Below are 10,220 nucleotides of genomic sequence, written 5' to 3' on the forward strand. Positions count from 1 at the left end.
GATGCCATTTGATGTACTCTGCTTTATTTTACTACAGTATTAAAAAGAAATGTATTTTACACTGAACTGTGACTGCCACTGAATCACTATTGAAATAAATATGGATATACTTAAAATGCGATACAAAACTGACATCTAGAAGCATCTAAGCATCTTCATTGTATTGATTTCAACATAAGACAATAGTTTAATTATGTTACTCAATTAGAAAAGCTCAAGTATATTCAATTGAATTCCCCTTTCTCACCCAAATGAACAAGTCAAGCTTCTATCCACACATTTAATCAAATCAACACAACGTACAGACTTGGTTCATAGACATATCAAAACTAAATGCATCACAATCAAGCTGAACTCAGGATATAACAGTAACTAGAAACGGCTTTCTTATTCAGAAAGCCAAGGTTTGGTGTGGGTTTTAACTAGGCCGTTGCTGTACCTTAATTCCCTTTGGATGATCTTTCGGGATTTCCTGCTGTGTTTGGGATCATCGTCTTGCTGGTGATTCGCTTTAGTTCAGGGGTGCCCAAACTCGGTCCTCGAGGGCCGGCATCCTGCATGTTTTAGTTCTTTCCCTGGTCTAACGCACTTGGATCCAATGGTGGCTCGTTAGAAGGCCTAAGAAGAACACTGATATGCTGAAAAGGTTGTTGGTACCACCAGGAAGAAAACCAAAACATGCAGGATGCCGACCCTCGAGGACCGACTTTAGGCACCACTGCTTTAGTTCAAGGATTAGCAGATAATCTCTTGACTCAAGGTCACATGAACCTTAATGACAGAAAGGTGATCCGATTCTCTTAAACAAAACTATTTACATGCAATGAAAATACACAGCTCAATTTGGACTGTAGATGGAAAAACAGGGAATAGCACAAGCTATTAATTTAATGTTATTTAAATTAACCGCTACAAACATACTGAAACCAAGTGAAGACAGTTGTCTTTAATGACACATATTTCACAGCCAACAGCAGTGGTGCGGTTTTAGTATTCCTAGCTGAACTATTTGCCTTAGGTGTGGATTCTCATGTGTCTCTTTAACTTTCCTTTTTCACTAAACTTCCTACCACATAAATCACAACAGAAAGGTTTCTGTCCTGTATGGATTCTCGTGTGTGCACTTAAATGTGGTTTGTGGGCAAATCCTTTTCCACATATATCACAACAGAAAGGTTTCAGTCCTGTGTGGATTCTCTTGTGCGAGTTTAAATGTGACGTATTGACGAATCTTTGTCCACAAAGATCACAACAGAAGGGTCTCTGTCCAGCGTGAATACTCATGTGTATGCTTAGACTTGATTTATAGCGAAGTCTTTGTCCACAAATATCACAACAGAAAGGTTGCTGTCTTGTGTGGCTTCTCACGTGTGTACTTAAATTTGATTTATGGCGAAAGCTTTGTCCACAAAGATCACAACAGAAGGGTTTGTGTCCTGTGTGGATTCTCATGTGTGTGTTTAAACTTGATTTACGGTTAAATCTTTGTTCACAAAGATCACAACTGAAAGGTTTCTGCTTTGTGTGGATTCTCATGTGTGCATTTAAACTGCGCTTGTGCCTCAATCCTTGTCCACAAAGATCACAACAGAAAGGTTTGTATTCTGTGTGAATTCTCATGTGTAAATTTAAACTTGATTTACGGTTAAATCTTTCTTCACAAAGCTCACAACAGAAAGATTTCTGCTCTGTGTGGATTCGCTTATGTCTGTTAAAATTGTATTTTCTAATAAAGGTTTTACCACAATCTTCACAGCTAAACGTCTCTCCTGCCTGGACTTTCCTTTCTGAGTCCACATTTTTGTTCTCTGTAAAACATTTGTTGTTATCCATAGAGTCTGCAGATCTTATTTCTGAATGTGTCATGTGTTTCTGAATAGAGTGATGGTGAAGAAATTGTTCAGCAAACTCAGAAAAGATGTTTCCATCTGACTCGGTGGCTCTACTCTCCGTCCAGTCATTATCCTCGTCCTTCGTTTTCAGTCCAGAGTCGGGCAAATGATTCAGTTCAGAGACAGGAAATTGTACATCATCGTCCTCTTCATCCTTTACAATGACTTCAATCTTTGAGAAAATGGAACCATCTTTATGATTTTCTATCTTAATGGATTCTCCCTCATCATTCTCTTCTGGAAGATCTCTGTCTTTAATTTTATCTTCATAAAGATTCTGTGAGAGCAGAATGGACTGTATTTCATCCTCACTCTTTATAGGAGTAACATCAATCTCCTCCTTCCCGTTGAGCTGCTCTGCCCCCCGACTGATGCAGACTTCTTCCTCTTCCTCCTTTATCTGCTGCGGCTTTGGGTCATGCAGCTCAGCAACAGATCTGTGGTTTTCAGGAGCTTCTTCTTTAACCATCAGCATCTGCTTAACATCTGCAGCGAACATGGAAACACATTATGCATATTAGAAAGTATTTGGGCTGCAGCCTGGACTGACTCCCAGAATGCACTGCATAACCCATCTTTATTCACAATTCCCAGGAAAGGGGAGTTTCAAAGAGTGACCAAGGACTGAGTTGATGTTTTCTGATTGCTGACATTATTCTTAAAATATCCTCTTAATAGATCATATGTAATATTCTAAGTTAGCATTTTTATTATATGTGATGTGAAAAACCTTAGTGATCCAAATTAGGAACAACAAAGGATTAAAATACTTCTATTGTTTTGATCAAGTGTAACTTTTTTGTCCCAGTCTCTGGATGGAGCCTTGGGTCGGGAGTTGCACCTACAAGACGAGTCAATTCTTCATCACATCGACCAGTCGCAATCACGTGACAAAACCGATTCTTCCAAGCAGATCAAAGATGAGGAACTAGGCGGGTTTGTCACATAGTTTATCCCATTTTCTACAATTTCAATTGTATAAAAATATAGATTATATCTGAAATATGTATTTCATATATAAATTAAATTATGGCTAGTTATAAAGTAAATCTGAGACATCTCGCTTTTTGTTCTGATTAGCTATAGTTCCACTTAAATGCATCTTCACTGACATGTATTTTTAGTTAAGAGACATACAAAATTCGACTAGTACAAATTAAATTGCAGATATCTTGAAAGCAAATGATGTTACACAAAACTCAGTTAGATATATCTAGAACTGCGTTTTTGAATAGTCAAAATTCCTTTTAAGAAGTCTCCAAATGAATTGGAGATATCTTCAACATAGACGACTTTTCTATTTAGGGCATCTACAATTAACATTCTGACTGATATCTTCAATATTCATTCTGTTTTGTCAAAACATCCCAGATTCACACAGCATTTTGAAATTTTAACCAAAACATTCAAAATGAAAAAACAATTTGCAATGCTCTATTTCAGCTTGGGAATGGGTTCAAGTTCGGTTTTAAGTAGATGGTGAGCGAAGAGAATAAATAAGAAATTCTCTGCAGATTTCTTTGAAGATTTTTCAAGTTCACAAAGTTTACAGCTCCGCATATCCCCTACTGCTGAGCTGTTTATACGTAGTGACATTTTATGACAATTTTGTGCAGGACATCAAACGTTCTGCAGCCAACTGTTTGGACAGCTCAGTGGTATCACAGGGGTCGGCCTGTCAGCAATGTTTAAAAGATGTGAAGCATAAAGTGCAAGAGTGCCATAAACATAAAGTGTTTCCCCCTGGCAAGGGTCTAAGAATATTTGACAACCAGTATCACAAGCTTTTTACCTCCTATGAATTTTACTATAATTTTTTTCACAGGACTACGTACAGCTGTTCAAATATCACGCATACTTTAAGATAAATGTTATGAATCTTCTTTTACAGAGGAACACTTTCACAAGAGAGCTTTACATTTTGAAAAGCTGATGAAGACACGTTTAGAAGGTCTGGCACTGACCAAATAATTTCCGTCTTTGACGGTTTTATTAAACAGTCATGGAAAAATTTGACGGCCATTCATCGTTTTGACAGATTACACAACCCTGACTATGCGCAGTTATTTTCAACTTTTCGCACCGAGTGTTTCATGGAGGTAACTGAATCAATTAGACCATCATGTCTGACCTGAACACTAAACTCAATGCATCTCGCTTTCCGAGTTTCCAAACCAAACTTGCTTGTAACATTAAGGTGGATGCAGGCCGCTTTTAAAGAGTAGCAAAACATTTGATGTTTTACATTCATTGGAGGGACAGCCGGCTCCAATGGGGGCAGTATCAGCTGTAGCAGCACTTCAGGTGTCAGCTGTCACACCTACCATTAGCTGCAGGGGCTGCCGGAAACTGCCACAGCTTGGTAGTGGCAGCTTCTGGCTTTTGTGTCAGCTAACACGGCTTCTGTGACAGAATGAAAATTTTTATATGAAAAGGTTTTTTTCAAACAAATCAATTAAAACAATAAATATATATTTTTTAAATACATACATACTGCCGCTACTGATTCAGTGGGGGCTCCGGTGACAGCTGTCATGGACGCTGTGGCATCTGCCACCGTATCCGTGGTCTCTGTAACAGAATCCGTGTCAACTGCTACTACTAAGGTGGTGCAGCTGAGACAAAGGCCGTGGCATCCCAACAGCATAGCCTGTTGTGAATGCTCAGTCTAGTTAGTCTGCCAATGACGGCAGACAAGCAATTGTCCTGTAATATGTTGTTTCTCTGCAATTAGCACATTTCAAAGTGAGTGGATGAGCTTGATTGACAACAATAAGACCATTTTCCTGGTTCTGATTGGTTGTTTTTGATGGGAATTATGCATTACTTTAGACAGCAGAAGCAGCTCAGGGAGGAGATGGAGGAAATTGACCTTTTCACACATTATCTGTCTCATAACAAACTATCACGAAATGGTAATAGCTTTAACAAATATGGAAAAAAAACATATTTTATATTAAAGTTTGAACAAAATGCAACTACACAGCATTTAGTTTTTAAAATAAGTCTGGATTGCTTTAGGCATATTTTGCCCGTTGCCTGTGACTGTTGCTGGTGTGGAGAGACCTTTCAGTAATCTAAAACTAGTAATTAAAAAAAAGCAAACTATTTGCATACAGCATTCAGACTGTTGCATGTAAAATTCACTAGCAGTAAATATTGTGCTAGTATCAGTATTGGACCAAATAAAGCAAGGCAGCCGCAAGCCTTTAAAACAGTGATGCTTTTGATGAGTCAGAAAAACCCAGTAAATTGTAACAGCAGCTGCGCAGGGTGCTTAAAGTGTGCCTTAACTGTAGCTGAAATGAAAACTCACTTAATTCGTCCAGCAGAACCTGGGTGCAGTAACCATCTTCCATGACGTGTCGCAGCTCATTTTCTTTGTCCTCTTTCATCGCGTCCTCAGGAATCTCTCCCTCTGCTGCCCTCTGCTGGTCCATGTCCCTGTTGTTAGCGTCTCTTTAGATTTTCCTCCAACAGCAGCTGAGCTCGGCTTTCATCCAAACTAAAGGAAGCTAAGTTACATTACTTGGCTCTACCGCAGACGAAGATGTATATATTTTTTTTTTTTGCAGGTATTCTTCTTCTTTTCTTGATTAGTGGTTGGCAAACGCATTACTGCCACCAACAGGCCAGAAGTGTGGTTCCCTTCTTTGTCCCATTGTACCTGCGTTTTCCTTTTTTGGTTTCACTACAATTATACTTTTAACCTCATCTTTACTGTACTTCATATTTATATCTACATATACATGTATAATAAATATTCAATAATTCACTAGAATCAGAAGAAAAATCTAACATTTCCCTGTTTGTGCCTTCTATACAATTACTTAAAAGTAACTGTCTAATAGTTTAGATGTATTCTGTATATATCTTGTCATGGTCTGAATATTCTTCCTTTATATGACATATACCTGTTTGTGTTTTTTATTTAGCCATCTGCCTTTTATAACAAATAAGAATCAGGAGTTAATTGATGAAGTAATAGTGGTGGCATAATTAAAAATGGAATAACTGGACCAATCTTTATGGAAATTATCTTTATAACATCATCATTCACTGTTTTTTTGTTTTTTTTTACCAGTTATTTGTTAATTCTTACCTTGTGTGTGAATTGTGAGACAGTTATTTTTTGTTTTTAAGCATATGCACTGACTGATGGCACCTTTTAAATTTTGTTGTCCTTGTGACAATGACAATAAAGATTTATCTTATCTTATCTTATCTTATCTTATCTTATCTTATCTTATCTTATCTTATCTTATCTTATCTTATCTTATCTTATCTTATCTTATCTTATCTTATCTTATCTTATCTTATCTTATCTTATTCAACCATTCCTTGAAACAGCATGCCCATATCTTTGACACTTACAGGCATGCTTAAAAAGGAAGAAAAAGTCAAAAATCATACGTTTCAAGAATGTGACAATAATGTACAGGGAAAGTATTGCAAGCTATGCAGAGCCAGTAAAGAAGGGTGATTGCAAGAAGTGAAGAAAATGTTACAGGACTGACCTTCCGGCAACATGTGATTGATTGCACTGATTAGATTTAACAATAGATGGAGGAAAAAGTAAAAATTTTGAGAGGAATTAGATATTAGGATTAGATATTCTGATAGAAATGCAACAATTATTGTATCAAATTCAAATGATGGGTGTTCTGTTATGTTTTTATGGGTGTACCTATGGGGTCAAAAGGAAATTAAATTGCAGATAAGGTTGCAAGAAATAGCTCCACTGTCATGATGGTTGACTGAGGTCAAAGAGGATTTAAAAATATTCAGAACAGACTGAAGGAATGGTGCAAAAGCAATGGGAAGAAGAGAGGAAAGTTGGAGAAATTACGATTAGCAGAAAGAAATAGGAAAGAGGACATCATTATTTCACTCAGATTTTTACAAAGTGGATCAAATGAAACATTATTCATAATAATAAAACATATTTCAGGGAGATGCAATTGTTGTGGACGAAGAGAATCAGTGGAACGTGATGTGGCGCAAGCAGAAATAACGAAAGTTATTGGTTGAAATTCTTGTAAAAGTGACATTTTATTTAGAAAAACTCGAGGAATGAACGTTATCAGTATTCATTTAAATATCTAACAAAGACGGGTCTAATTAAGAGAATATTAGGGGCTTTTTTTTTTAAAGCAAATTTAATAAAATTGTTACTCGGACACACACTATTCACCAGTTGGTGGCGGCAATGCGCTTTGTTTACCAGCCACCAGTAAAAACCAGAAGAAGAAGAAGAAGAAGGAACAGAGGAGGAAGAAGAAGAACAAGAAGAAAAACACGAATAAGCTGAAAATAGAGGTGTGGAGACAGCAGTTCAGACGGTGACAGGATTTCGGAAACAGATTTTAAAAGCACAACATCATGGAGGCTGGTTTCTACCATAAGGATCTGCTGAACGGATTCGGTTAGTATGTTTTGTTTGTCTGTTGCAGTTGAGAGACATTTTAAGGTGACTAATTGATTACCTTCTTAAAGCTCAAATGTAGCCAATAGACAGTGAATATTAAATACTCCGTTAGATGGTAGAAACGACCTACCATCTCATGTTATTTTAGAAACGAGGGTTCCCGTGTTAAAGACAAGCTAAAGCCTGTTTTCAATTAGACAGGTAGAATAAAGCTTGGTTTATGGTTGATGAACTCTGTGAGGATAATAAACCAACTTACTCCAGCATTTATACTACTGCAACCTTTATTGGGCCAGAGCTCCCTTACTGTCCCCAATCAAATCATTTTATTTTACTGCTGTTATGATTATTGTTGTTTCTGTATTCATAATCAGAAATATTTTATAAGTGAGCACTTAATGACAAATGTATTAGTTTACCAGAGAATAAAATGGCATAAGAATTGAAAATATATATCTGTTTAAATATATATATTTTTATTTTTATTATTGCACTTTTATAAGTCAATCCTGAGGGTACAAAGTGTCAGGTTTTAGTTTTTTTTTCCTCCTGTAAAAATAATTCTGCATAAAAATTAAAGTTATCAATTTTCGATTTGTTCAAAGCTGAGACATACAGATCAAAAATATTCCATTTTGCAGCTAATCTTTGGAAACTTTGCATATCTAGGTGTTTTCTAATTTTATAAATCAAGCGTTTTTGGACAAAACAGGCATAAAATTATGGGAAAACTTTTTTTAAATATGAAAAACTTTATTTCTATGGATAGGTTTGAAGCTGTTGAGAAGATTTATTGCAGTGAAAATGGAAACTTAAACAAAAATGTTTGGCTTCAGATAAATCAACTCAGCCAACACTGCAGTATACTTTCAACATTTTTCTGCAGATGTTAAGCAGATGTTGGTGGTTAAAGAAGAAGCTCCTGAAGACCACACACCTGTTGCTGAGTTGCATGACCCAAAGCCGCAGCAGATAAAGGAGGAAGAAGAGGAAGTCTGCATCATTCTGGGGACAGAGCTGCTCAATGCAAAGGAGGAAACTGATGTTACTCCTATAAAGAGTGAGGATGACAAAGAGTCCATTCTGCTCTCACAACTTTATCAAGACCACATTAAAAAAAGAGAGCTTTCAGAAGAGGTAGAAGATTGCGAAGAGGATTTCATTTCTGTAGTCATTAAGGATGACGAAGAGGACAGTGATGTAAATTACTCAGCCTCTGAGCTTGAACACTCGTCAGACTCTGGACAGAAAACTGAGGATGAGGACAGTGACTGGAAGGAGAGAAGAGCTCTTGAGTCAGACGGAAACATTAACAACCCCTGTAACTCCTCTGAGTTTACTGAAGAATCTGTTCACTGTTGCCCTGTTCAGGGAGACATGACACATTCAGAAATGGGATCTTCAAGCTCGCTGCATAATGAATGTTTTACAGAGAAGAAAAATGTGGACTCAGGAAGGAAAGTCCAGACAGGAATGAAGTTTAGCTGTGAAGACTGTGGTAAAACGCTCAGTGGAAAATACACTTTAAACACACACAAGACAATCCACACAGGACAGAAAGCTTTCTGTTGTGATGTTTGTGGACGAAGATTTGGTGATAAATCAGGTTTAAAAAGACACAAGATAATCCATACAGGAGCTAAACCTTTCTGTTGTGACATTTGTGGACAAAGATTTGGTTATAAATCAAGCATAAACACACACATGATAACCCACACAGGGCAGAAACCTTTCAGTTGTGATATTTGTGGACAGAGATTTAGCCAAAAAGGAAGCTTAAACACACACGTGAGCAGCCACACTGGACAGAAACATTTCTGCTGTGATCTCTGTGGACAAAGATTTAACCGTAAATCAAGTTTAAATACACACATGAGAACCCACACAGGCCAGAAACCATTTTGTTGTGATATTTGTGGACAACGATTTAGCCAAAAATCCACTCTAACTACCCATGCGAGAATCCACACAGGACAGAAACCTTTCTGTTGTGATGTCTGTGGACGAAGATTTGGTGATAAATCAAGTCTAAACAGACACAAGATAATCCACACTGGACAACAACCTTTCTGTTGTGTTATCTGTGGACGGAAATTTGGTAATAAATCAAGTTTAAACAGACACATGAGAATCCACTCTGGAGGGGAAATTATTTAACACTGAATATTTGAACAACACTGCTATGGATGACTGTGAAATAGTTGCACGTTGTTATTAACAACAACAATCTTCACTTTTTTCTCTTGTGGTTATGTTTGCATTTCAACCTTAAAGCCATTTATATAAGTTACTAAGTTGCTTCCTTGTACATTTGATAGTTTGTTTGCCAGGCATGTTTTATTCAAACTATTTTTATCTATTGTTCAGGTTGTGCTCTCACTGCATGTAAATAGGTTTGTTGTTTGAGAACGAGAATCAAAGCACTAAGTTGACCATGAACTCCTCTGTATACCACAGTTTACTTGAGTTAAGATAAAGTCAGCTAATCCTTGGACTAAAGTGAATCATGAGGAAAATGATCCCCAACATAGCAGCATATTTAGATATATCATCCAATTCCTACTTAAAAAGGTAACCGCTTCTAATTATGACTTTTACATCCTCAGCTTGTTTGTGTTACAACTAAGTTTGAGATGATTTTCATGTGTGATTAAGTCTGTATATTTGTTTGTCGTATTGATTTTGATTAAATATTTCTGAGCTGAATCTTGAGTGGCTTAATTTATAAAGTGCATTGAGAACATGAAAAACGTGGCAGAGGTCTTTGGTGTTAGATACAAGTTTTTTGTGTCCTTGCGTCTCTTGTACCTGGAATATATCACCATCAAAGTTCTCTTTAACAACAACTCCCTCGCCACAATGTTTAAATTAGACTGAGCTTTGGCAGCCCTATAAACAAT

The 10,220-nt window shown here is 36.9% G+C and overlaps 2 protein-coding genes across 4 annotated transcripts; one reads left to right on the plus strand and one right to left on the minus strand.

The window, feature by feature from the left end:
• Positions 1 to 266: 266 nt before the first annotated feature.
• Positions 267 to 5,478, minus strand: LOC116720849 (zinc finger protein 664-like). Of its 3 annotated transcripts, XM_032564308.1 has the most exons (4): positions 5,209 to 5,478; positions 4,383 to 4,463; positions 4,138 to 4,295; positions 267 to 2,378 (listed from the first exon to the last, which is right to left on the minus strand). In XM_032564308.1, exon 4 carries the CDS (start codon positions 2,365 to 2,367, stop codon positions 1,015 to 1,017), a length of 1,353 nt encoding a protein of 450 aa, XP_032420199.1. In that variant the 5' UTR covers positions 2,368 to 2,378; positions 4,138 to 4,295; positions 4,383 to 4,463; positions 5,209 to 5,478; the 3' UTR covers positions 267 to 1,014. The 3 variants fall into 3 exon arrangements, 2 of the variants coding, with proteins under 2 accessions (XP_032420199.1, XP_032420198.1); XR_004339468.1 differs by lacking the exons at positions 4,138 to 4,295; positions 4,383 to 4,463 and having other exon boundaries at positions 267 to 509; positions 720 to 2,378; XM_032564307.1 differs by lacking the exons at positions 4,138 to 4,295; positions 4,383 to 4,463.
• Positions 5,479 to 7,071: 1,593 nt separating this feature from the next.
• Positions 7,072 to 10,026, plus strand: LOC116719643 (zinc finger protein OZF-like). The gene is made up of 2 exons (XM_032562211.1): positions 7,072 to 7,317; positions 8,207 to 10,026. Exons 1-2 carry the CDS (start codon positions 7,275 to 7,277, stop codon positions 9,475 to 9,477), a joined length of 1,314 nt encoding a protein of 437 aa, XP_032418102.1. The 5' UTR covers positions 7,072 to 7,274; the 3' UTR covers positions 9,478 to 10,026.
• The last annotated feature ends 194 nt before the right edge of the window (positions 10,027 to 10,220 follow it).

This window comes from Xiphophorus hellerii, chromosome 5 (assembly GCF_003331165.1).
Source record: "Xiphophorus hellerii strain 12219 chromosome 5, Xiphophorus_hellerii-4.1, whole genome shotgun sequence".
Lineage (NCBI taxonomy): Eukaryota > Metazoa > Chordata > Actinopteri > Cyprinodontiformes > Poeciliidae > Xiphophorus > Xiphophorus hellerii.